The 26,436-nt window shown below is 39.1% G+C and overlaps 1 protein-coding gene across 1 annotated transcript in view; it reads left to right on the top strand.

Annotated features, from left to right (window-relative positions):
• TEX15 (testis expressed 15, meiosis and synapsis associated) overlaps positions 1-26,436 on the top strand; it is a 64,211-nt gene that overhangs the window by 20,186 nt on the left and 17,589 nt on the right. Inside the window, exons 3-5 of the mRNA XM_036300077.1 lie at positions 6,994-7,231; positions 8,177-8,323; positions 10,335-10,497. Of these exons, the coding sequence (XP_036155970.1) occupies positions 6,994-7,231; positions 8,177-8,323; positions 10,335-10,497 (548 nt within the window). The remainder of the gene's footprint in view (positions 1-6,993; positions 7,232-8,176; positions 8,324-10,334; positions 10,498-26,436) is intronic.

The raw sequence follows: 26,436 nt of genomic DNA, 5'->3' as shown, positions 1-26,436 counted from the left end.
TTTATCAGTTGTTTCTATTTGCTGTGCAAAAGCATTTTAGTTTGAGTATTCCCACTTGTGCTTTTGATGTCATATCCAAAAACATTTTTGCCAATGCCATTGTCAAGGAGGTTTTTTCCTATGTTTTCTTCTAGGAGTTTTATGGCTTTAAGTCTTACCTTTAGGTCTTTAATCCATTTAGAGTTAATTTTTGTGAGTGGTATAAGATAGGGATCCATTCTTATTCTTTTGCATATGGATATGCATTCATTGAAGAGACTACCCTTCTCCATTGAGTGTTTGTGGCTCCCTTATCAAATAATAGTTGACAGTATTTGCATGGGTTTATTTCTATGCTCTTGATTCTGTTCCATTGGTTTATGTGTGTTTTATGCCACTCTATACTGTTTCGATTACTGTACCTTTGTAATATAATTTAAAATTAGAAAGTGTGATGCCTTCAGCTCTGTTCCTTCTCAAGATTCTTTGGTTATTCAGAGTGTTTTGTAGTTCCATACAAATTTTAGGATTTTCTGTTCTATTTCTATAAAAAATGCCTTTGGAAATTTGATAAAGATTGCATTTACTCTTAATTTGGTTTGGGGTAGTATTGACATTTTATCAATATTAACTCTTCTAACCTATGAACATGGGATATATTGCCATTTTTTGTGTGTTTTCTTCTATTTCTTTCATAGGTGTCTAATAGTTTTTGGTTTATAGATCTTTCACCTCCTTGGTTAAATTTATTCTTAAGGCCATAGCTGGTTTGGTTCAGTGGATAGAGCGTTGGCCTGTGGACTGAAGGGTCCTGGGTTCAATTCCGTCAAGGGCACATGCCTGAGTTGTGGGCTCGATCCCCCCGGGGGAGCATGCAGAAGGAGCCAATCAATGATTCTCTCCCATCATTGATGTTTCTGTCTCCCTCTCCCTCTCCCTTCCTCTCTCTAAAAAAAACAAACAATAAAACATATTTTTTAAAAAATTTATTCCTAAGTATTTTATTGGTTTTGGTGTTATTGTAAATGCAATTACTTTGTTTTTCAGATACTTCATTGGTGTATAAAATTGTTAGTGCAGTGATTTTTTTTATGTTGATTTTGTACCTTGGAACTGAAACATGGGGTTTGGAGTGCAGACTTCTCATGGGTTCTTGTCCAACGAAGTTGAAGAATAAATCTGTGGGCTAACAGATTTCTTTAATAAAAATGTAGAAGTTTATTGGAAGCATATAAAAACTTCATCTGGGCAGGGGTGTCCCCAAAGGGGACCCTCTGGAGAGGGGTCCCCAAATGGGAAAAGCCAGCTCACTTGCTCTCTCTCTAATGGGAAAAAATCCAAAATCTGTAATCTGAAAATCTGCTGAATCTCTTTGTCTCCAGGTTTATAAAGTCTTCAGTTCTTTGTCTCTTCATGACCCTTTCTAATTGGACCCTTACCTTAATTTAGGATGCCCATGCTTTCCTCATTGGTCACTCTACTACATAGTATCAGTTTCGCAGTCCAAACCCCATATAATGCCCTCTACTTCCTCTCCCCCTCATTTTGCAACATTATCCATCCTATCTGTTCAGGTTGGAGTTGCTTTTGATCTCCCTTATGGCTCTCTCTCAGATGTCCTGGCAGAATGTGTTTTATTACCTCTTATGGCTCTCCAGCTGCTCAGGTCAGGGCTGCTTTTTTTATTATTGTTTAAAGTATTATATGTGTCTCCTTTTTCCCCCAATTGACCCACCCTCAACCACGCCCATCCCTGAGGGAGGGCTGCCTTTAATTGCTCAGGCCTGAAATGGCTCCATCCTCCCTGGACCGCGCCCCACCCCCCTCCCCCTTTCCTGTCTTCCTAATTAAGTTAGCTAGCTAACCCTTATCAAAACTTTACTGAATTTGTTTATTGGGTCTAACATTTTTCGGTAGTCTTTAGCTCTTCTTTCTATATAGGTCATCTGCAAAAAAAGACAGTTTTATTTCTTCCTTTTGGATTTGGACGCATTTCATTTATTTTTCTTGCCTAATTGCTCTGGCTAGGACTTTTAGTACTGTGTTGGACAAAAGTAGTGAGAGTAGGCATCCTTGTCTTTTTCCTGACCTTAGAAGAAAAGTTTTCAGCTTTTCACCATTGAGTATGATGTTAACTGCTGACTTTGTGCTTAGTTCTTCTTTTAGTTTCTTAAAGTGTATAGTTAGATTTATTTGAAACTTTTTTTCCTAATGTAGGCATTTATCACTATAAAATTTCCTCTTAACACTGCTTTTGCTGCATCGCATAAAGTTTGGTATATCGTGTTTCCATTATCCTTTCAATATGTTTTTTAATTTCCCTATTGATTTCGTCTTTGAATCATTGTTTGTCCAGGAGTGCATTGTTTAATTTCCTCATCTTTATGAATTTCTAATTCTTCCTCCTGTTATTGATTTCTACTTTCATACCCCTGTGGTCTCTGATTGGAGTACCAAAGCAGGTCCTTCATGTAGTACTCCCGACGGCTGGGGAAGCTGGTCACTCACCCTGCTCTCACTTTCCCAGCAAGAGGAAATCACCTTGGGAATTCTTTCTCAGCACTGGACGATGTCGACTTGGGGGAATGAGATGATGCAGGCATATGAAGCTTTCATCCTACCCTTTTTGTGTAGTTATTCTCTAGTGTTTTGTGCCACTGTATTACTGAAGTTTCTTAAGTGGACTCGAGAGCTCCACTAGAGCTGCTTTTATTCGTGGATAGCTGCCTAATTATTGATCTTTGTTGGGGCCAGAGGCTGAGGTATTCTACTTTACCATGTTTGTGACATCACTACTCTTTTTTTTTTTTTTAATCCTCACCCAAGGATACATTCACTGACTTGAGAGAGAGAGAGAGAAATATCAATCCAAGAGAAACATCAATTGGTTGCCTCCCATATGTGCCCAACTAGGGATTGAACCTGCAAACTTTTTGGTGTGATGTTCCAACCAACTGAGCCATCTGGCTGGGCCACCTCACTAGTCTTGAATCAAACTTTTCTTTCTTATTTAAACTTTGTTAAATCCCAATTTCTCTTAACTGCTGATGCTTCGTTTTATGTATTACACTTTCTTCCAGTTGCATAATGGTCACTCATCATCAGCAATTTGATGGATTTGAAAACAATTAAGTGTCCTTTCAAGCTTTCCAAAGTCAATTGCATTTTCTTTAACTATTTCCTAAAAAAAAAAAAAATACTTAATTTAAATTGAATGCTTTCTTTCATTCTCTCCTCTCTGTACCACCAGTAGCTGCATAGCCAGTAGCTGTAGTTAAATAGCATTCTTTTGTTTCCAATTAAACATGGAGATAATGATACTTCTGGTATTTCATTTACTCATACAAATTATCCATTACCAACTATACAAGTTTTCTTTGGAATCTATTATGTAACATAATTAACTGTGGCATAGGCATTCTATTTGAGGCACTTACACCTTGAACTCTGTTGTAGTTGGTTTCAGTAGATAGACATCATGGTAACACAGTTATAAGTTCATGGTGTTCCAAAAGACATCCAAGATTCTAATCCTATTTCTATCACTCATTTGTTGTGTTATATTAATTTATATGTAACTTCTTTATCAATATAAGCTCTCTCATATAAATCTTTTATACTTATTTACTTAATATTTAATAAAATAGTAGTTTAAAAATAATGACCAAGCGGGGCAGGGGCAGGGTGGAAGAGAGGCTGGTCAATGGGAGGTAAAATAGGGGCATCTGTAATACTTTCAATAATAAAGATAAATTTTTAAAAATTAACACAAGTCAGACCCAGAATCAATTAAAATATTTTTATTGATTTTATATTAAAATCAATAAAAATATCTTAAAATATAAATAAATAAAAATAATGACCAACCCACAATCAAGAGTATATCTACCTACGAAGTTAACACTTGAGCACTAGGTTGATATGAAAAGTTCAACTCCAGAGCTTAAAGTATGTGTAAGGTTCAGGGGCTGACAAATTGTGACATTTACTGGTATTCCTCATTAGCATTGATGCATAAAAACATGAGAAAACATTTTTGGAAAACTATTCTTAACTCTTATCTAGTTTTTATACTTAAGATAATATAAATACCCTATTAGCATAGACTCTGATGGGTGTTAATGTCTCTTAGTAATAGAGCACTTTGTATGTAGTAGTTATTCATATTCTTATCTGATTACATGTTACTATAAACACAAAAGACTATTTAGATTCATTTTACCTATCATGTCTGAAATGGAGGTCTTGAAACTCAGAGCTTCTGTCACTTGACAAGCTGACATAGATTGTAGTTTTGAGTAACTGCAAAAAGTCAACCTTTTACAAAACTTTTTAGACCTAGAAATAGTTGTAAAGTCTAATTCTTTATTGGTCATTTTTATTATTGAAGTCATATTTTTAGTCCTAATTTTTTCCCAATGTAATTCTGAAAACTACAAAGAACTTCTTATTAGTATTACTATTGAAAGGGCAAGGGCTACGCCCTCCATCTTGCCCCAGATCCTCCATTTGGGGGCAGCAGCCATTAGCCATGTGCTCAGCAAGGAGCTTCTTCCCGGAAGCCCAAGCCTCTGCTAGCCACACCTAGGATTTCTTTAAACTAACCAATGACAATCAAGGGAAGTGCGCACCATAGACACAACCACATCCTGTGTAACAAGACCCCGACTTGCACCTGGCCAATTGGCAGGGCCCACAGTCCTCTCTCCTCCCCTTACTCCAACGCCCCTATAAAACCCCTCTTCCCACAGGGCTCGCTCTCTCTGCCCCCTGCTGCTGCCTCGGCAAGCGGGAGGATGGGGAGCTCGAGCTAGCTCGAATAAAGACTCTTTTTGCTTTTGTATCGGACTTGGCTGGCTCCCTGGTGGTCTTTTGGGGATCCTGAAATCTGGGCATAACAATTACCAATACAAAACTCCAGAGAACATTTTCTACTTTAGTTATACGGGTTTTGGGACCCCTGGATCAGATCTTTGTTGATTTTTTTTTCTCATTCTACTCAATCCCTTAAAGAGGACATAATGTTTAGCCAGTAAGATGACTAGGTGACACAAAGAATTATCCAGCCCAAAATATCAGCGGTACTACTGTTGAGAAACCCTGCTTTGTAAGTAAAAGCCTTCCCCATTATATTTCAGTTTCCTCTCTCCCTCCCATTCTTTGTGCTAGTGTTTAGTGTTTCCATGTGGGAAAACATTCTGAACAAATATCTGGAACCTTCTAGGCCAGTGGTTCTCAACCTGTGGGTTGCGACCCCTTTGGCGGTCAAACGACCCTTTCACAGGGGTCGCCTAAGACCATCCTTTATATCAGATATTTACATTACGATTCATAACAGTAGCAACATTACAGTTATGAAGTAGCAACGAAAATAATTTTATGGTTGGGTCACAACATGAGGAACTGTATTTAAAAGGTCCAGAAGGTTGAGAACCACTGTTCTAGGCAGTCTTCCAGGCATTGCTCAGAAAGTTAATGTTTTTCCAGATCCTAAGAAAAATCAATTGAGGAATTGGTATTACAAAACGTGTTATAATACTACTGTGAGAATTAAACTTTAACAATCAACATAGAGATCTTAGTGTTTAAGAGATCTTAGACAGAATCTACTGATGTCATCTTGAAAGCAAGATCAGGATGTGATGACTCGTGGAATTGAAAGTTAAGGTTGACATTCCCAGGAACTGAGAGAAAAGTGGTCATGATCTAATCAGTTCGCCTTGATTGTAACTGTTGCCATGTGTTTTGTGCCCTGTTTACTATTAATGATGAGTCATTCTTGCAAATAAAATATTAATATGCTAATGTGCATAGTATACTTTACATAAATTCTGTGAGTGGTATTGAGGAAATAACAAATATTGGTAGCATGTGGTTTTTCAATATTTTGTGGTATACACATTATTTTCTAGGTCCATTGTTGATAATCATTTGGCATCACATTTCCCAGTGATTGAACTGCTGCCACATAAACAAGCCGTATAGAACTCCCTATCTAATCTGCCAATTGAAAGGGGATGGTATTTTTTTTAAGTGATTCTTGATTGTAGTCAAAATTTCAAGAGTACCTGTAGTTTAGATTGTAATCTTTTCTGAGGATGATTTGTCTTACTACTAAGATAGGGGTCTGTAATCAAATTCTCTCTTATTTCTTCAGCTGTTATCTTAGATCCCTGAAGAATGGAATTCCCTAATAGTTGACCATATATATGTGTATGTGTGTATGTGTCTCTCTCTATATATGTATTTAAGAAATGCATATCCTTTCCTTCATAACACAAATAAGTAAGAATTCTAGCTCTGGAACTTAATGGACAAAGTTAGCATATACAATTTCAACTCTGTTACTTTGCTACTTTGGCAAGTTTCAACTCTTTGAACATCATATTCCTCATTTTAAAAATGTGTATAACAGCGCTGGCTGGTATTGCTAAGTAGCTAGAGGATCAGCCCGAGCACCAAACGGTTGCCAGTTCAATCCCCAGCCTGGTCGGGGCTCCTGAGGGAGGCAACCAATCGATGTGTCTCTCTCACATGGATGTTTTTCTCTCTCCCTCTCCCTATCCCTTCCTCCCTTCCTTCCACTCTCTCTGAAAAGCAATGGAGAAAATATACTCAGGTGAGGATTTTTTTTTTAAAGGTGTATAACAATGATAGTATAATAATAACAATAGTAATTCTGCGTTGGAGGAATTGAGAACAAATGACAAAACGCATGTAAAGTTTAAGTCTTAACAGTGTTGGGCATATTAGCAGCATTCAGGAAATGTTAGCCCTTATTAACACTAGCCTAAACAAAATAGAGTTTATAACTTCTACTTGAATTTCTAACTACTTCTTGAATTTCTTCCTTAGATGACTTTTGGCCTAACTTGTTTCCATAGGACACCGTCACCTCTGAATGTTATCAATAATTGTCTTGTTTTCTAACTGTAGCAAGCTGGAATGTTTATTTTCCACTTAAAAATTCTATTGTTCTTCTCATTTAACTATGTGTTGTTTGTTTTGCTTTAGGACAGAGATGCGTGAGAATGGAAGACATGGCAGAGAACTAGAAGAACAGTTCTGCTTTTTATCACTTCCTCAGAGGGATGTGGCTGAGATATATAAGAATGGGATAAGTACCAAAACGTCTACATTGAAGATATTAGGAAATCCTCTTCTTGGAGTTTATATGTTTAGACATGTTGATGTTGCCTTGAATTATGCTCATAGTAGAAGCATTAATGTAGAAAGTATTATAATTTTTAAGGTAGGTAGCCTATAACAAATATTAAATATTATATTCAGTTTGTTTTAAATTGACCTGAACATATGAATTATTATTAGTGTTTTTAGTTACATTATGTAAAACAAATAATAATTATATTTATTACTGTCATCATTAGCATCATTCAAAATTTCCACCTATCTGACTCTAGTAGGGTGTGCAGCATAAACTAAAACTCCAAGTAAGCAAAGGCAGCCTTTATCATCTTTGTCTTCCCAGTGTATTTTTTTTCTTCCCTAATTGATCGTCTTTCTTTCTCTTGTTCAGACCACAATTAATGTCAGAATATTTTAAATGTCCTTCCTCAAAACATTGATTAGAATTATTCTGGCTTACACTAAAGTTCTAAACTCTTATTGCTTATTTTAGTTAATAGTATTATAAAATGCTAATTTTTTAGTTTGGATAATTTTGCCATGCTTATGTAAGATGTTAACATTAGGAAAAGCTGGGTACAGGTCTACGGGAACTCTGAACTGTTTTTCAACTTTTCTGAAAGTCTAAAATTACTCAAAATTGAAAACAGTAAATCTTATAGTCAAATCTTAAGCATCAACACATTGGTTAAGATACACTTTTTGGTTAATTGCAGCTTTGCCAGGATTACTAAAATCATAGAAGCTAGGCAGGATGCTCAGTTGTGTAACTTAGGATATGTGTATATTCATGTAAAATCATTGGTTCATTTGGTATACTTTCTTACATTTTTACACCTCAACTATAAAATTCATAGGCATAATTTATTTTTACATTAAAAAGTAATACATGCTAATTTTAGAAAATTTGGAACATACTAAAAAGCTCCAAAAAGCTCTTTCATACTTCTTGCTTTAAAACAGAGCTTGCTTCGCAACTCTCTGTGTATGACAGTTTAAAGTGCTTTGGTGTATTTTTATAGACCTTCTTTTTGCCTTTTTTTTTTTTAAGGTTCTCTTTGGAAAAGTGAAGAAAATTCAGCCTTCAGTGGATAAAAACAAAGTTTCTTTGGATCCTTGTCCTAACTTTGATTGCCATATGTCGAAAAATATACCTTCTCTGAAAGATACCATTGAGCTACAAGCCTACAATTCAGCAGTATGTTAATGTTTTAGTTCATTTGACTACTTGAAAGTCACGTTTCACATTGTATGATACAAGACTTAAAATAACTTCCCAAAATACTAAAGGAAAATCCCTTAATTCATTTAATATAATATGATCTTAAATAAATAAATAGTGAAAGATGTTTTAATACTTACCTGAGAATTTTAGTAGAAAGGTTTTCAGATTTATATTTAACTTTGTTCCAAGTATAGTTTCTGCCTTTTTTTAAAAATCCTCACCTGAGGATATGCTCCATTGATTTTAGAGAGAAGGGAAGGGGGAGAGAGAGAGAAACAGCGATTGCTTGCCTCCTATATGATGATTGAACCCGCAGCCTTTCAGTATATGGGACAATGCTCCAACCAACTAGCCATGCAACCAGGGCAAAGTACAGTGTCTGCTTTTATTTAGATGTTCCATAGATTCATTTCTGTCTTGCAAAGAATGCAAACAAGACTATTTTGAAATAATGTTACTGATTCTTGGTACTTTACAAAAGGAGAAATTACTTTTATATTGGTCATTACATGAAATGATAATTTTCTGTCCTGTATTGCTGAGACAGTAGACCTTTAATCTTCTATATAAGATTAAATTATATAATACATATTATGTATAAACATAAATATTATTAAATGAAGTTAAATCTTCTAGAAATCCTATATAATAAAAGCCTAATATGCAAATTGTCCCCTCGGGCAGTCATTCGACCGGGAGTTTGATCGCACGCTATGACGTGCATTGACCACCAGGGGGCAGCGCAGAACATGGCGATGCGGGATGCGGCGCCTGGGCTGGGGGCTGTGACTTCTCGCCGGCTACCTGGGGGCAGGGGTGACAGGGACAGAGGTGTGGTGAGAATGCAGGGTGTCCGCTGAGCTTGCTCTCACTCCCCCTGCTACCCTCCCTCAGGGATGCCAGGGCTCATGCGCCAGGGAAGCCCCTGTGCTCAGGTACTAGGTGCCCTCGAGGAACCCCCCCTCCTCCACCCCCATACCCGTGCATCCTCCTCTGGGTGACACAGGAGCTGGTCCGTGAGGCCAGCCGGGAGAGAGTACACTGCCCACCTAGCTTCCGTGCGGTGCCGCTGGGCGGTCCAGAAGCCCATGCTGCATCCCGGCCTGCTGTGTTGGCAGCACTCACCACATCTCCACATGGGCACTTGGGCGCCGTGACTCAGGTGGAGGGGAGTGCGCAGGGGCCCGAGGACCCAGGCGCTGCCCAGGGCCCAGAGGTCAGCTGGGACCTGCCATTCCACACCAGACGCTTTGATCGCCGCCAGGCCTAGGAACCACACCGATGCACAAATTTTGTGCACTGGGCCTCTATTACAGCGGTCGCCAACCTTTCGGACCTCATGCATCAGCAGTGGTCCATGGACCATCGGCTGGCAACCACTGCTCTAGTATAAATATATGCTCCCATATGTAAAATGCATTAAGCTATGCTTATTTTTTTAATTAGCTTTAAAATATATATATCATTGATTGGCTGCTTCCTGCACGCCCCCTACTGGGAATCCTGCCCCCAACCCAGGCATGTGCCTTTGACCAGAATTGAACCTGGGACTCTTCAGTCTACAGGCCAACTCTCTATCCACTGAGCCCAACCAGCTAGGGCCCTAGTTAACTTTTCCAACCAAATAAAATATGGTATAGTATTCACAACATACGCAAAACAAACTTTGAATGGAAAAATACTTTTTTTTTTTTTTTATTAGTTAAGGTATTACAAATGTGTCCTCATCCCCCCCATGGAAAAATACTTTTTAAAACATACTGTGTCTGCTTTTGCTAGCATTGGTAGCTTACCAAAAAAAAAAATATGTGGTGGGGGGAAAAATTCATCTTAACAAAAAAAAAAGGTTGAAGAAAATATGAAGGGGGTGGTATATGGAAACATGAATAAATAGCATTATGCAGTTATATAGTTTTTTTTAAAATATGAGCTTATTCAAGTCTTAAAATTAATTAGCATAAAAATGTTGTTCTTTATTTTTCAGGTATACTTCTATGAATACAGTGAATTTTCAGAACCAGTAGATAAACCTAGGCAGTGTCTTCCATATGCAATAGTCACAGTAAAATTTATTGGTCAAAAAGTAGGTAATGGACACCTTATGACATCTTTGAGATTCCTTTCAACAGGATTTCCTAAGAGAGCTGGTAAGATACATATATTATTCTGCTTCAGTAGTTAGTATTTGTGCTGGTCTTACAACTTTTGGATATTATATTTTAATACATTATGAATCTCTAAGCAAAATAGTTGTTGTGCTTTATTTTCAATTTCTGTATTGCTGAATTTTTGTGGCTTTTGTTCAGTATATTTGTGCGATTCTTCCATGTTGATGTATATCTGTAGTATTTTCATTCAGATGTGTACCTACACACATTATTCCATTTTCTGACTATACACTATTCCTCTGGGGATATTTAGACACTTTCTAGTTCTATTCATATTCCAGACATTGCTATTTTAAACATTCATGTTAAGTGTCTCAGTGCATATATGTGCAAGAGATTTTCTGTAGAGTATATAAAACCACATCAGGAATTTGCAAGGTAATTCAAAGACAATGTCAGTTTTCAAAAGTAGTTGCATCAGGTTACACATTTACATCCTTGCCAATACATATACCTAAAAACAGTTTGTTTCTGCTAGCCTACTGAGTGTGATATGTTATTACTATCACCTCTAAAAGAACTGTGCCCTTTAAAAGCTATCATGTCCCTTTCCCTTCATTCCCTCTACCCATAAGCAATCACTAATTTGCTTCTGTCTATATACATATATTTGTCTTTCTGGCATTTTATGTAAGTGAAGTTAAATATGTAGCCTTTTGTGACTGGTGATTTTCACTTACCGGTGTTTTTCCAAGTTCTTGCATGTTGTAGTATGTATCAGTACTTCATTCCTTTTTATGCAATAATGTCCCATTGTATAAATATACTACATTACATTTATCCATTCATCAGCTGACAGACTTTTGGGTTGTTTCCATTCTTTGGCAATTATGAATAATTCTGCTACGAACGTTCTTGTACAAGTTTTGGTGTAGACCAATGTTTTCATTTATTTTGGGTATATAGCTAAGGAGTGGAATTGCTGGGTCATATGGTACTCTGTATTAACCACTTGAGAAATTGCTATACTCTTTTCCAAATTGGCTGTACCATTTACATTCACACCAGCAGTGTATGAGGGTTAAGGTTTTTCTACTTCCTTGTTAAAACATACTATTATCTGACTTTTTAAAAATATTTTTATTGATTTCAGAGAGGAATGGAAAGGGAGAGAGAGAAACATCAATGATGAGAGAGAATCATTGATTGGCTGCCTCCTGCACACTCGCTATTGGGGATTGAGCCCACAACCCAGGCATGTGTCCTTGACCAGAATCGAACCCGGGACCCTCCAGTCTGCAGACAGACGCTGGTGTAACTTAACCACTGAGCCAAACTGACTAGGGCCATTATCTCATTTTTTAAAATTACAGCCATTCTAATGGATCTGAAGTGAAGTTTTCAGGGTTAAATTTTACACTCATTGAATTTATTCCTAAGTATTGTATACTTTTTTATCCTGTTGTAAATAGAATTATTTTCTTAGATTCATTTTTGTATTGTTCATTGTAGGTATATAGAAATACTGTTGATTTTTGTGTGTCCTTCAACCTTGTTTATTTCAATATTCTAGGAGTTTTTAGTGGTTTATTTATACAAGATCAGGCTATCAGCAAATAGAGATGGTTTTACTTCTTTCTTTCCAATTGGATGACTTTTATTTCTTTTTCTTGCCTAATGGATTGCCAGTGTTATGTTTAATAGAAGTTCCTGTCTTGTTCCAGAATTTGGAGGTAACGCTTCCATCTTCCACTGGTATGATGTTAGCTATGAGACTTTTTTGATGCTCTTTATCATGTTGAGCAAGGTCCCTTCTTATTCCTAGTTGTCAAGTGTCTTTATCATAAAAGGGTGTTGGATTTTTTCATATGCTTTTGCTGGGTCTTATTGAGATGATCATGTTTTTGTTCTTCACCCTGTTGCTGTAGTATATCACAGTAACTGATTTTCAGGGGTAAATCCTGGGGTAAATCCATTTAGTACTCTAGGTATAGCATTTTACATGTTGCTGGAATCAATTTGCTGTTCATTTGTTGACCTTTGTGTCCATATTCATAAGAAATATTGATCTATAGTTTTCTTGTGATGTCTGTCTGGTTTTGGTATGAGAGTAATATTGGTCTCATAGAATGATTTAGAAAGTTTTCCTTCCTCTTCCATTTTTTGGTGAAGAGTTTGTGAAGAATTGGCATTACCCCTTGTTAAAACATTTGTTAGACTTTGCTAGTGAAGCCACCTAGGGCATGGGCTTTTCCTTATGGATAGTTTTTATTATTATTACTAATTCATTGTCTTCACTTATTGTAGGCCTATTCAGATTTTATGTTTCTTCTTTTATCAGTTTTGGTGGTTTTGTCTTTGTAGGAATTTGTCTATTTAATCTAATATGTCTTTTTTTTGCCTAATTTATTGGCATACTGTTGTTCATAGTATTTCTTATAGTACTTTTTATTTCTGTATGGTCAGTAGTAATAGCCTCTCATTTGTATTCTAATTTGAATCTGTTGTCTGTTTTCTCTTGGTCACTGAAGGTTTGTCAATTTTTTTATCTTTTCAAAGAACCAACTTTTGGTTTCATTGATTTTTTTTCTTTTGCTGATTTCCTCTCTAATCTGTATCTGTTTTCTTCCATTTGCTTTAGGTTTAGTTTGCTCTTCTTTTTCTGGTGTCTTAAGGTAGAAGGTTAGGGTACTGATTTGAAATCTTGACTATGTATTTATAGCTGTAAATTTACTATAAGTACTGTTTTAGCTGCATTCCATATGTTTTGGTATGTTGTGTCTTTATTTTCATTTATCTGAAAGTATTGTCTAACATCCCTTTTGAATTCTTATTTAACCCAAATGCTTTTTAGAAGTATGTGGTTTAACTTCTGTGTATACATAAATTTCCCAATTTTTTTCTGTTGATTTCTAATTTCATTCCATTGTGGTTGGAGAATACAGTTTGTATTATTGTATTGTTTTACATTTTTCTGAGGTTTGTTTTGTACCCTAGCAGATGGTCTATTTCGGAGAATGTTCACATACGAAGAATGGGTATTTTGCTGTTGTTGGATAGTGTCCTATAGATGTCTGTTTGGTCTGTTTGGTTTATAGTTTGCTCAGTTGTCTAGGTGATCTTCTGCCTAGTCATTCTGTTCACATTGTCCCACAGTTATAAGGCTTAAAATTGAGACAATAATTATCTTTCCCCTACCTCTACTCCAGCACATCCATAGTCTTACAGCTTATCCTATATAATAAAGAACTAATATGCTAATTAGACCAAACAGTAGGACGACCATCAGGACGACCTGCCGGATGAAGCCAGGGCTGCAAGGGCCAGCTGGGGCTGTGAGGGGCTGTGAGGGGCTGTGAGGGCCAAGCCCCTTGCACAGATTTCGTGCATCAGACCTCTAGTTACTTTAATAAAGGAAGATATCTGTCAGGATGATAAACTTTGAGGAATACCTGTACTAAGCCCAAATTCAAGGCTGTATGTGTTGGTCATCACCATACTCCTCTCCCTCTAGAGCAGTGGTTGCCAACCGTTTGGATCTCATGGACCACCAGTGGTCTGCAGACCACCGGATGGCGACCACTGCTCTGGAGTACTCTAGACTTTTGCCATCCTGTACAGTAGCCATTAGTTACACGTGGCTATTAAAATTGAAGTTAGTTAAAATTAATTAAGATTTTAATTTCTCAGTTACACCAGGCATAACTGAGACATATTTCAAGTGTTCAGTAACTACATGTGTTTATTGGCTAAAATAATGGATAGTACTGATAAAGAACATTTCCATCATCACAGAATATATGGTACTAATAACTATTTGGTAGTTTACTTCATTGATTGTAATTTCATTTTGTTACAGTTTCTTATATTATTGGAGATGTTGAGTTTGTTCATTTTTCATGTGTTAGTGAGAATTCCAAAAATAATACAATTTAAATGACTTTATTAAGTTTGAACAACTAGCAATTAAAGTTCTACTGCTTATAAACTGTGATCTTGGGCAAATCACTTTAAATTTCACTTCCTCACCATTAACATAGAAATGCTGTGAAGATTAAATGAATGAATGTGCATAAAGACTTAGAAAAACCATACTTGGCATTAATCACTTTGTAAGTTACTAACATTATGTATATGTTAATATACATTTCGCATACATTAAGAAATTGAGATCATTATTGAGAAATTGAACCTTGTGATTATGTTTCTTTTCCCATGTTGGTTTGTATTAACCTATCTTATATTTTTTATTTTACTTTTCAATTACACTACATTAATATTATTTTAAAACTAGAGGCTCAGTGCACAGATTCGTGCACTGGTGGGGATGTGGCCTGTGGGGATCAGCCTGCTGTGGGTGCACCACGCATCCTGGTCAGCTGAGTGGCTGTGGACCTGCCCTCTGAGCAGCTGCTGAATGAGGAAATTAGTCTGAGCTGCTATTTCAGGGTAATGTCTTGGGTAAAGGTGTGTCCTGTGTCCTGGAGGAACCTGGCGAAGAGCTTTGCACCCTAAAGCCACTTGGTAAATGTCCTTGAAGTGTAATGCCAGGACGGTGACACCATTGGGGCTGTTAAGGACAGCCGTGCTCCAGGATCCTCAACCAACAGGACAGCCTCCCCGAGGGGTCCACAGTCATGTCCCCTCTTGCCATCTACCTATGCCAGCTCCCCGCACTCTTTCTAGAACACACCTTAGAGGGCCTGCATCAGCTGGTGGGGTCAGGCCAGAGTCTGGATTATCTCAGGTTATTTGATATGTGCAGAGACTTGGCCTCACCCTGGGCCTACTAGCGGCTGCTTCCACTGTGGGGGAAGCTCCTGCATTGAATGTCTGCCTCCTGGTGGTTATTGCATGTCATAGCAACTGGTCAACCAGTCATTCTGGTCCTTCTGCTGTTTGGTCACTGGGCTTTTATATATATAGATAGACTAGAGGCCCAAAATTTGTGCACGGGTAGGGTCCCTAGGCCTGGCCAGCAATCGGCCAATCTGTGGGGTGACTGGCAGGGCAATTGGGGGGCCCTGCTGGCACCCACCTTGGCTGGTCTGGTGCCTGCAGGCTGGGGGCAGCTCCTGCATTGAGTGTCTGCCCCCTCATGGTTAGTGCACATCATAGTGACCAGTCCTTCCACCAGTCATTTCACCTTTCGGTCAATTTGCATATTAGGCTTTTATTATATAGGACAAGAGGCCCGGTGCACAAAAATTTGTGCACTGGGGGGGTCCCTCAGCCCAGCCTGCCCCCTCGCACAGTCCAGGAGCCCTCAGAGGACGTCCTACTGACGGCTTAGGCCCGTTTGGGAAGTGGGCCTAAGCTGCAGTCTGGCCTCCCTCTGCAGGAGGCAACCAGGCTGATCAGGGGAAGGCGCCATCCCCATCACCATGGCTGCTGGCCCTCGGCCCTCGCTTCTTAGTGCTGGCCCCATCTGCTACTGCAAGTGGTAAAAGTTCATTCTTTTTTATGTCTGAATAATATTTCATTTTATATATGTACCACAGCTTTTTTATTCACTTATCTATTGATGGGCACTTGGGTTGCTTCCATATCCTGGCTATTGTAAATAACACTGCAATTAACATAGGGGTGCATATATTCTTTTGAATTCATGTTTTAAGTTTCTTCAGATAAATTCCCAGAAGTGGAATTACTGGGTCATAAAGCAGATTCATTTTTAATTTTTTGAGGACCCTTCATACTGTTTTCCATAGTGACTGCAAAAATCTTTATTCCCACCAACAGTACATGAGAGTTCCGTTTTCTCCATATTCTCACTAATACTTTCGTATGGATTTATTGATGATAGCCTTTCTGATAAGTATGAGGTGATATCTTATTGTGCTTTCAATTTGCATTTCTCTGATGATTAGTGACATTAAACATCCTTTCTTACGTCTGTTGGCCATCTATATGTCCTCTTTGGAGAAGTGTCTATTCAGGTTCTCTGCTCATTTTTCAATTGGATTATTTATTGTATTGGTATTGAGCTTTATGAATTCTTGATAAATTTTGGATATTAACCCTTTATCAGATGTATTATTGGTGAATATCTTCTATTCAGTTGCTTTTCTTTTTGTAGTAATCTATCTTAATTTTTGTAATAGCTGCATGACGATTCTTTTTCTAGGGCATTTGTTATAGCATATGCACATGGTACTTTTACTATTATAGTTATTGATGTGCCATATGATTTAATTACTCTGGTTGATAGGTTTCAGCCATCTTGGATTATTTTGCTAAACAATTTTTTCCTACTGGGTTCATTCTTTTTACTTTATAATTTTTATTGAATTTATTATAGTGACATTGGTTAATAAAATTGTATAGGTTTCAGGTATATAATTCTATAAATTATCATCTGTATATTGTGTTCACCACATTCAAGTCTCTTTCTATCATCATCTATCCCCCTTTTACCATCTTCTACCCCTCTCTACCCCTCTCCCCCTCTGGTAACCATACTGTTGTCTGTGTCTATGAGTTCGTGGTTTGTTTCATATTTGCTTAATCCCTTCATCTTTTCCACCCAGCAATCTGTGTTCATACCTTTGTTGAAATGTTTCATTGTGCATCCTTCTAACAATATTTTTGAACTATATACCTTGTTAATTGCTGGCCTCCATTTCATTTAGCTCTTTTTCGGGAGATATCTCCCGTTCTTTTATTTAGGGCCTGTTTCTTTGTCTCCCCATTTAGCTGCCTCTTTTGTTTGTATGTATGTATTAGGTAGGCCTGCTATGCTTCCCAGTTTTGGTAAGGTGGCCTTATGTAGTATGTGTCTTGTGGGACACAGTGACACAGTCTCCTTGATCCCTTGTTCTTGGTGCTCCGGGAATATCCCTTGTTTGGGTTATGTGGGCTTCTGTTGTAATTGAGCCTTGACTGCTATTGGCTTATTCATGCATAGAGTAGACCCTCAGGCTGACTATGAGGATTGACCCCAACTACAGTGTATGAGCTGCTATGCAGGTGCTGACCACAAGAAGCAGAATTTGCTTCAGCAGGGTCTGGTGTCTGCCAGGATCTTCCTTTGGATATGCCACTGGCGAAGGTAATTTGATCTGATGTTGTCTGAAACTGGCCACTTGGGTGTGTTGGTTCTGGGCCTCTTGGGAGTGACTCTAAAGCAGGCCAATGTCAGATGCTTCCTATGGCTGGACCTGGGCAACGTGTGGAGTTACAAAGCAATCCACAGTTTGTGGCTACCTCTGCTGCACCTGTTGCATACATAGGAAGGACCAAACTGTGCACCAAGGTAAGCTTTTACCAACACCAGGGCCCAGGGACAGGTCAGCAAATGTCACAAGGCCCTCCAAGATCCGCCTCTGTTCGCCAACTCAGTCACTGAAATAGCCTCTGGTGGTATTCAAGTTGCATGAGGTAGATCTCAGTGAGTCACAAGGTAGGAGCAAGTGGTGTTCACCAGACTGATACAGGTTCAAACTCAGTGCCCGTGTTGGGTCTGAGGCCATTCAGAAAATGCCCCAGGGTGTACTATGTCTAGCTGCCACCCTTCCAGGGGAGACCCTGCAGGTATTTGTGGTGGGGCGGGGTCTCAGAGTTGTCAGGGTGAGGCCAATAGAGTTTATTAGGCCAAACAGACCAAAATTTGGCCAATACTAAAAATTCTTGTATTTATATCTTGAGTATTAGAACAAGTATTTCAGAAGAATTAATTGTAAAAATGTATTTGCTGGGTATAGATTATTATACATTACATTTTGATAAATACTGTAGATTTACTTTTCCAGAAATTAGTACCAATTTGTAAACAGTATAAAAGAGTGCTTACATATGCAGATTATTTATTATCATTCAAAATCTTTACCAATCTAAAAAGTTTTTAAATAGGAATCTTGTTTTCTTATTGGGGTTGGACATCTTTTCATGTTTGTTGAAACTTTAATCCTTGATTTTTTTTGAGGGGGGTTATGTACTTTACCCACTGTTCTTTTTTTTTTTTTTAATTAAATCTTTATTGTTCAGATTATTACATTTGTTCCTCTTTTTCCCCCCCATAACTCCCCTCCTCCCAGTTCCCGCCCCACCCTCCGCCCTCACTCCCCACCCACTGTCCTCATCCATAGGTGCACAATTTTTGTCCAGTCTCTTCCCGCATCTCCCACACCCCTTTCCCCCCCAAGAATAGTCAGTCCATTCCCTTTCTATGTCCCTGATTCTATTATAATCACCAGTTCATTCTGTTCATCAGATTATTTATTCACTTGATTCTTAGGTTCATTTGTTGATAGATACATATTTGTTGTTCATAATTTGTATCTTTACCTTTTTCTTCCTCTTCCTCTTCTTAAAGGATACCTTTCAGCATTTCATATAATCCTGGTTGGGTGGTGATGAACTCCTTTAGCTTTTCCTTATCTGTGAAGCTCTTTATCTGACCTTCAATTCTGAATGATAGCTTTGCTGGATAAAGTAATCTTGGTTGTAGGTTCTTGGTATTCATCACTTTGAATATTTCTTGCCACTCCCTTCTGGCCTGCAAAGTTTCTGTTGAGAAATCAGCTGACAGTCGTATGGGTACTCCCTTGTAGGTAACTGAGTTTCTTTCTCTTGCTGTTTTTAAGATTCTCTCTTTGTCTTTTGCTCTTGGCATTTTAATTATGATGTGTCTTGGTGTGGTCCTCTTTGGATTCCTTTGTTTGGGGTTCTCCGCGCTTCTTGGACCTGTAAGTCCATTTCTTTCACCAGGTGGGGGAAGTTTTCTGTCATTATTTCTTCAAATAGGTTTTCAATATCTTGCTCTCTCTCATCTTCTGGCACCCCTATAATTCTGATGTTGGTACGCTTGAAGCTGTCCCAGAGGCTCCTTACACTATCCTCGCATTTTTGGATTCTTTTTTCATTCCGCCCCTCCGGTTGGGTGTTTTTTGCTTCCTCGCATTTCAAATCATTGACTTGATTCTTGTGCTCCTCTGGTCTGCTGTCGGGAGCCTGTATAATATTCGTTATTTCAGTCCGTGTATGCTTAATTTCTAGTTGGTTCCCCAATATAACATCGAGGGTCTCATTAGTTTTCTTGTAGATCTCATTAAGTTTATCGGCGGCTTCTAAACAGTTCTTGAGAGACCTTAAAAGTGTGGTTCTGAACTCTATATCTTCCATTGACAATTTTGTCCTGTTTCTTTGTCTCCGCATTTTGTTATGCTTCCTTGGTGCACCCCCTAGTGGTCTTTGTTCGCAGTCTTATAGTTAAACCTTGATTGTTGTAGCTAATACCAGGGAGGGTTTGACCTCCAGGCCAAGTGGCTATGAGAATCAGCTGTGTCTGCAGTGAGAGAACTTCTGACCTCTAGGGAGGTGCTAATCTAGCCTTTGCCTGAGGCTATCCGGCAAATGCCTCTGTGCAGGGCTTGGGCGGGGCAGGTCGCACAGGATCAACAGGGTGGGCCGGAGAGAGCAGTTATGGCGGCTCTCAGTCCTGTCCCCAGGGGCTCTGCCTCTCTGAGTCCCAGCACCCGCTGCAAACCTCGGAGAGAAAGCTGCACTCGCTCTGACCGAAGCCAGACAGTCCCGCTTCTCCCGTTTGAGTCTGGGTCCCTAAAGACTCGCCTGTATCTGGAGCTCAGAGTCTGCGACTCCCTCCCGATTGAAAACGCCAACCACGCCCTCCGCCGCCAGCCCGCTCCGTGCACTCCGCACCTCAGAATTTGACTTCAGCACTGTGCGTCCTCTGAGTGTCCGTATGCGTTTCTCTTTCCTCCTAGTTGTAGGACTTCCACTCAGCCAGCGTTCCTGTGGTTCTGGGTGATGTCCGTTCCGTTTTTCAGTTTCACTTTTGAAGTAGTTGTTCAAGGCAGCAAACTCCAGCGTTAACCTATGCCGCCATCTTGGTTCTCTCTCGTCCACTGTTCTATTGTGTCCTTTTTGTTAATCTTTTGAAGACTTCCATATACTTCATGTATTATAACATATTTACAATTATGTATTAAGTTTTCTCCTTCAGAATATACTTTTTACCAGTTTATTCTTCTGAATTTTATTTATTGTGCATTTTGGCCTTTTAAAATACTTGTATATAGGTATATAGGAATTTACCCTTCCTTTTTACCCTTCTTATAGTTCCCTTTTAAGAATTATATTTCTTTAAGCAATAAAACAAAATTTTTTAAAAAAGAATTATATTTTTATTTGTGGTCGTATTTCTACTATAGCTTACTGAACTTAAAAAATATAATCACAAATGACTATAGAATTTAGAAATTTTCAGCAAACCAATCTTTGGTATATTGTCAAAAACAACCTCATGGTACTTCCCAGTGATATGATTATAACTTTATATATGTCATAAATCTCAGAAGTAATTTCCATCATTAATTTGTCTTAAGATATTGTATGGTATTACTTAGCTTTGAATGCTCTCTGAACCTTTTACTTGCTAAATATGTACTTTTCAAGTTCTTTTGTTATTATAAGATTGCATGAAGTTCTTTATGAAATTTTAGGAATATATTTTTATAAATTATAAAAAGAATTTGGTTTTATTCTCTAGGTTTTGTTTATGTATATTGTTTGCAGGAATACTTATTTCACTATGCAACAGGGGGTAGAAGTTTGCTTTTGGCTCCTGAGAAAGATTTTGTGGAACTTTTCTTTTTTAAGTCTTCAGCTGAGGATTTGTTCCCACTGATAGAGAGAGAGAGAGAGAGAGAGAGAGAGAGAGAGAGAGAATATATCATCGATTGGTTGCTTCCTGTATGCACTTTGACCAGGGATCAACCTGAAACCTAGGTATGTGACCTGACTGGGAATTGAACCCAGAATCTTTTTGTGTACTGGACAACGCTCCAACCAACTGAGCAACCCAACCAGGGCTATGGAACCTTTTTGGTCTCTTATTCCTTATTTCTCCACCTCATTCCCCTTCCCTTTGTGTTTTTTGTTCTCCAGTGGTAGAGTGAAATAAAACAGGGTAACAGTAGAGGGAGACAATGTTGTCTATTAATATGTGATACTATTAAATCTCTGAACATAGGAAATTAATATGAGAATACCTGGTCTATGTGCAACATGTTTTTATCCTATTTAATTATTCTATTTCTTAGTATTTGACAGAATCCAATTTTTTTATGGCAACTACTTTCTTTAGTAAGCTCTTAAGGACAGGTTCATGCTCCATCATTTATACTTTATTAACTTTTTACTCATCCTCTTCTCGCCCTCTTTTTTCTTTTTTTTTAAATTAAATCTTTATTGTTCAGATTATTACAGTTGTTCCTCTTTTTTTCCCCCATAGTTCCCCTCCATCCGGTTCCCACACCAACCTCTGTCCTTACCCCCGCCACCCACTGTCCTCATCCATAGGTGTACAATTTTTGTCCAGTCTCTTCCCACACCCCCCACATCTCTTTCCCCCCTAAAATAGTCAGTCCACTCCCTTTCTATGTCCCTGATTCTATTATATTCACCGGTTTATTCTGTGCATCAGATTATTTATTCACTTGATTTTTAGATTCACTTGTTGATAGATGTGTATTTGTTGTTCATAATTTGTATCTTTACCTTTTTATTCTTCCTCCTCTTCTTAAAGGATACCTTTCAGCATTTCATATAATCCTGGTTTGGTGGTGATGAACTCCTTTAGCTTTTTCTTATCTGTGAAGCTCTTTATCTGACCTTCAATTCTGAATGATAGCTTTGCTGGATAAAGTAATCTTGGTTGTAGGTTCTTGGTATTCATCACTTTGAATATTTCTTGCCACTCCCTTCTGGCCTGCAAAGTTTCTGTTGAGAAATCAGCTGACAGTCGTATGGGTACTCCCTTGTAGGTAACTGATTGTTTTTCTCTTGCTGCTTTTAAGATTCTCTCTTTGTCTTTTGCTCTTGGCATTTTAATTATGATGTGTCTTGGTATGGTCCTCTTTGGATTCCTTTTGTTTGGGGTTCTCTGCGCTTCCTGGACTTGTAGCTCTATTTCTTTCACCAGGTAGGGGAAGTTTTCTGTCATTATTTCTTCAAATAGGTTTTCAATATCTTGCTCTCTCTCATCTTCTGGCACCCCTATAATTCGGATGTTGGTACGCTTGAAGCTGTCCCAGAGACTCCTTACACTATCTTCATATTTTTGGATTCTTTTTTTCTTTTTGTTTTTCCGGTTGGGTGATTTTTGCTTCTTCATATTTCAAACCTTTGACTTGATTCTTGCGATCCTCTAGTCTGCTGTTGGAACTCTACATAATATCCTTTATTTCAGTCAGTGTATGCTTAATTTCTAGTTGGTCCTTTTTCAAGGACCTCGAGGGTCTCACTAGATTTCTTGAGGGTCTCACTAAGTTTATCGGCAGTCTCACTAGATGTCTTGAGGGTCTCACTGAATTTATCAGCGGATTCTAGAAAATTCTTGAAAAACCTTAAAAGTGTGGTTTTGAACTCTATATCCAGTAGTTTGCTTTCCTCCATTTCTGTCATTTGTGACTTGTTTCTTTGTCTCCACATTTCTTATGCTTCCCTGAGTTGATAGAGTGGCTTTCTGTGTTAGGTGTCCTATAGGACCCAGTGGCTCAGCCTCCCCAATTACCTGAGTGGACACTCTTGGTGCACCCCGTTGTGGGCTTTGAGCACAGTCTTGTTGTAGTTAAGTCTTGATTGTTGTACGTATCACTGGGAGGAATTGACCTCCAGGCCAATTGGCTGTGAGAATCAGGTGTGTCTGCAGTGGGAGAACTTCTGAGCTGGAGACACTCTTCTGGGGCAAGACTTGCTTCAGTGGGGCTTTGGTGCTCACTGAGTCTGCCCCCTGAGTGTGTCCCTTATGGATCTGAGGAGTGGTAATCTGGGTGGTCCCACTCTGACCACTGGGTACACTGGCTCTTGGATCTCTAAGGAGGTGCTAATTTAGCCTCTTCCTGAGGCTACCCAGCAGGAGCTATGGAGAGATTCCTCTTCTTTGTTTGGTGTTTGGAGGTGCCCAGATGAGGCCCAGCTTTGAAGCAATGCAAGCTGCTGTGGGGCCTTGGGCCTTCTTTTGGAAGTTCTCAGTCTCTCTGATTCAGCTGCAGTTTGTTAGGTAATATTCAGGTTGCAAAGGGCCAGGCCTTTCATATGCAAAAGCCTCTGTGCACAGCTTGGGTGGGGCAGGGTCTCAGGGGATCAACAGGTGGAGCAAGCAGCTATGGCTGCTCCCCAGTCCTACCCTAAGAGGCCCCGCATCTCAGTGTCCGGGTAATCGCTGCAAGCTCCTCTGAGAGAAAGCCGCCCTCGAATTCTGCCCGATGCCAGATAGTCCAGTTTCTCCCTGTATGAGTCTGGTTCCCCAGAGACTTACCCGGAACTGGAGTTCAGAGCAATCGGGAGCTTGAGACTCCCTCCCGATTGAAAAAGACAACCACGTCCTCAACTGCCAGCCCTCTCCACGTGTGCTGCGTCCTCAGCTGCCAGCCCTTTTCATGTGCGCCACGTCCTCAGTTGCCAGCCCTTTCGGTGTGTGCCTCCGTACCTCTGCACTTTACTTCTGCACCTCCTCTGAGTCTCAGTGATTTTCTCTTTCCTTCTAGTTGTAGAATTTCCACTCAGCCAGCCTTCCTGTGGTTCTGGATGATGTCCGTTTTTTCTTTTAGTTGTATTTTTGAAGTGGTTGTGCGAGGCAGCAATTTCCGGTGTTTACCTATGCCGCCATCTTGGTTTCTCCTAACTGTGTCTTCCAGGTTCTGTGTCCCTGCTTTTTCTTCTGAGAACATAGTTTAACCATCAGTAGATTATTTAAAGAACTTTCAATTAAAGTTGTTTTTTGGGGTTTTTTTTACTATTATATCTTTATTTCAGTACCTATTCTAACATTCCCAGCCCTTTAACAGAAAACCCAGGCAGATTATCTTTGACTAGAGGCCCGGAGCACAAAATTCATGCATGGGGGGTGGGGGGGGTTCCGGGGGGGGGTTCCCCCCTCAGCCCAGCCTGCACCCTCTCACAGTCCAGGATCCCTCACACCTGACCACCTGCCTGCTCATTCCTTACCTCTCGGATCGCTGCTCCTTAGCACTGCCATGGAGGCAGGAGAGGGTCCCGCCACCGCCGCTGCACTCGCCAGCTGTGAGCCCAGCTTCTGGCTCAGCAGCCGCTCCCCCTGTGGGAGCACACTGACCACGAGGGGTAAGCTCCTGCATTGAGCATCTGCCCATGGTGGTCAGTGCACATCATAGCAACTGGCTGTTCCAGTCATTCTGCCGTAATGGTCACTTAGGCTTTTATTGTATAGATATTTTGCTTACTTTCAGTTAAATCAAAGCCATAGCTTTCCAATTTCTCTTTTATTTTAGTTTATTTATTTATTTTTAATCTTTATTGTTGAAAGTATTAAATATGTCTCCCTTTTTCCCCCATTGACCTCTCCCAGCCTGCCCCCGTCCCCTAACCCAGGCCGTCACTATCCTATTATCTGTGTCCATGGGTTATGCATATATGCATACAAGTTAATTGGTTGATTTCTTCCACCCACCCACCCTCCCCTGCCTTCCCTCTGAGTTTGACAGTCTGTTCAAAGCTTCTGTGTCTCTGCATCTATTTTTATCAGTTTATGATGCTCATTAGATTCCACATATGAGTGATATCATGTGATACTTAACTTTCTCTGATTGGCTTATTTCACTTAGCATAATGCTCTCCAAGGCCATCCATGCTGTTGCAAATAGTAAGAATTCTTTTTTTCCAGCTGCATAGTATTCCCTTGTGTAGATGTACCACAGTTATTTAATCCATTCATCTGCTGATGGGCACTTAGGCTGTTTCCAAATCTTAGTTATTGTAAATTGTACTGCTTTGAATATAGGGGTGCATATATTACTTCTTTATTTTAATAAATCTCTATTGTTTAAAGTATTAATATGTCCCCTTTTCCCTCATTGCTCCCTCTACCTCCTTGCCCCCCAAAGCCTTCATCACCCTATTTGTGACTATGGGTTAAACATATATGCATATGAGTTCATTGCTTGATCTCTTCTCCCCCTTCACCCTCCCCTGCCTTCCCTCTGAAGTTTGATAGTCTGTTCAATGTTTCTGTATCTCTGGGTCTGTTTTTGTTCATCAGTTTATGTTGTTCATTAGATTCCACATATGAGTAAGATCATGTGATACTTATCTTTCTCTGATGGGCTTATTTTGCTTAGCATACTCTCTAGGTCCAACCATGCTGTTGCAAATGGTAAGAATTCTTTCTTTTTCACAGATGCATAATATTCCATTGTACAGATGTACCACAGCTTTTTAATCCATTCATCTGCTGATGAGCACTTAGGCTGTTTACATTTCTTAGCTATTATAAATTGTGCTGCTTTGAACATACAGGAGCTATATTCTTTCTGATGGGTGTTTGTGAATTCTTGGGACACATTCCTAGAAGTGGAACCACTGGGTCAAATGGGAGTTCCATTTTTAAGTTTTTGAGGAAACTCCATACTGTTTTCCACAGAGGCTGTACCCATCTGCATTCCCACCAGCAGTGTATAAGGGTTACCTTTTCTCCATATCCTCACCAACACTTGTCATTTGTTGATTTGTTGATGATAGCCATTCTGACAGGTGTGAGGTAGTAACTCATTCTCATTTTGATTTGCATATGTCAGACGGTTAGTGACTTTGAGCATTTTTCATATGCCTTTTGGCCTTCTGTATGTCTACTTTGGAGAAGTGTCTATGTCTTTTGCCCATTTTTTAATTTTGGATATTAACCCCTTATCGGATGTATCATTGGCAAATATATTCTCCCATGCAGTGGGCTCTCCTATTATTTTGTTGATGGTTTCTTTTGCTGTGTAGAAGCTTTTTATTTTGATGTAGTCCCATTTGTTTATTTTCTAATTAGTTTCCATTGTCCTAGGAGATGTATTGGTAAACATTTTGCTACAAGAGATGTCTGAAATTTTGCTGCCTATGGTTTCTTCTAAGATTTTTATGGTTTCACATCTTATACTTAAGGCTTTTATCCATTTGAGTTATCCTTTTTGTGTATGGTGTAAGTTGGTGGTC

This window comes from Myotis myotis, unplaced genomic scaffold (genome assembly GCF_014108235.1).
Source record: "Myotis myotis isolate mMyoMyo1 unplaced genomic scaffold, mMyoMyo1.p scaffold_m19_p_3, whole genome shotgun sequence".
Lineage (NCBI taxonomy): Eukaryota > Metazoa > Chordata > Mammalia > Chiroptera > Vespertilionidae > Myotis > Myotis myotis.
Note: the sequence above shows the minus strand (reverse complement) of the source record. Positions and strands in the feature narration are given on the sequence as shown.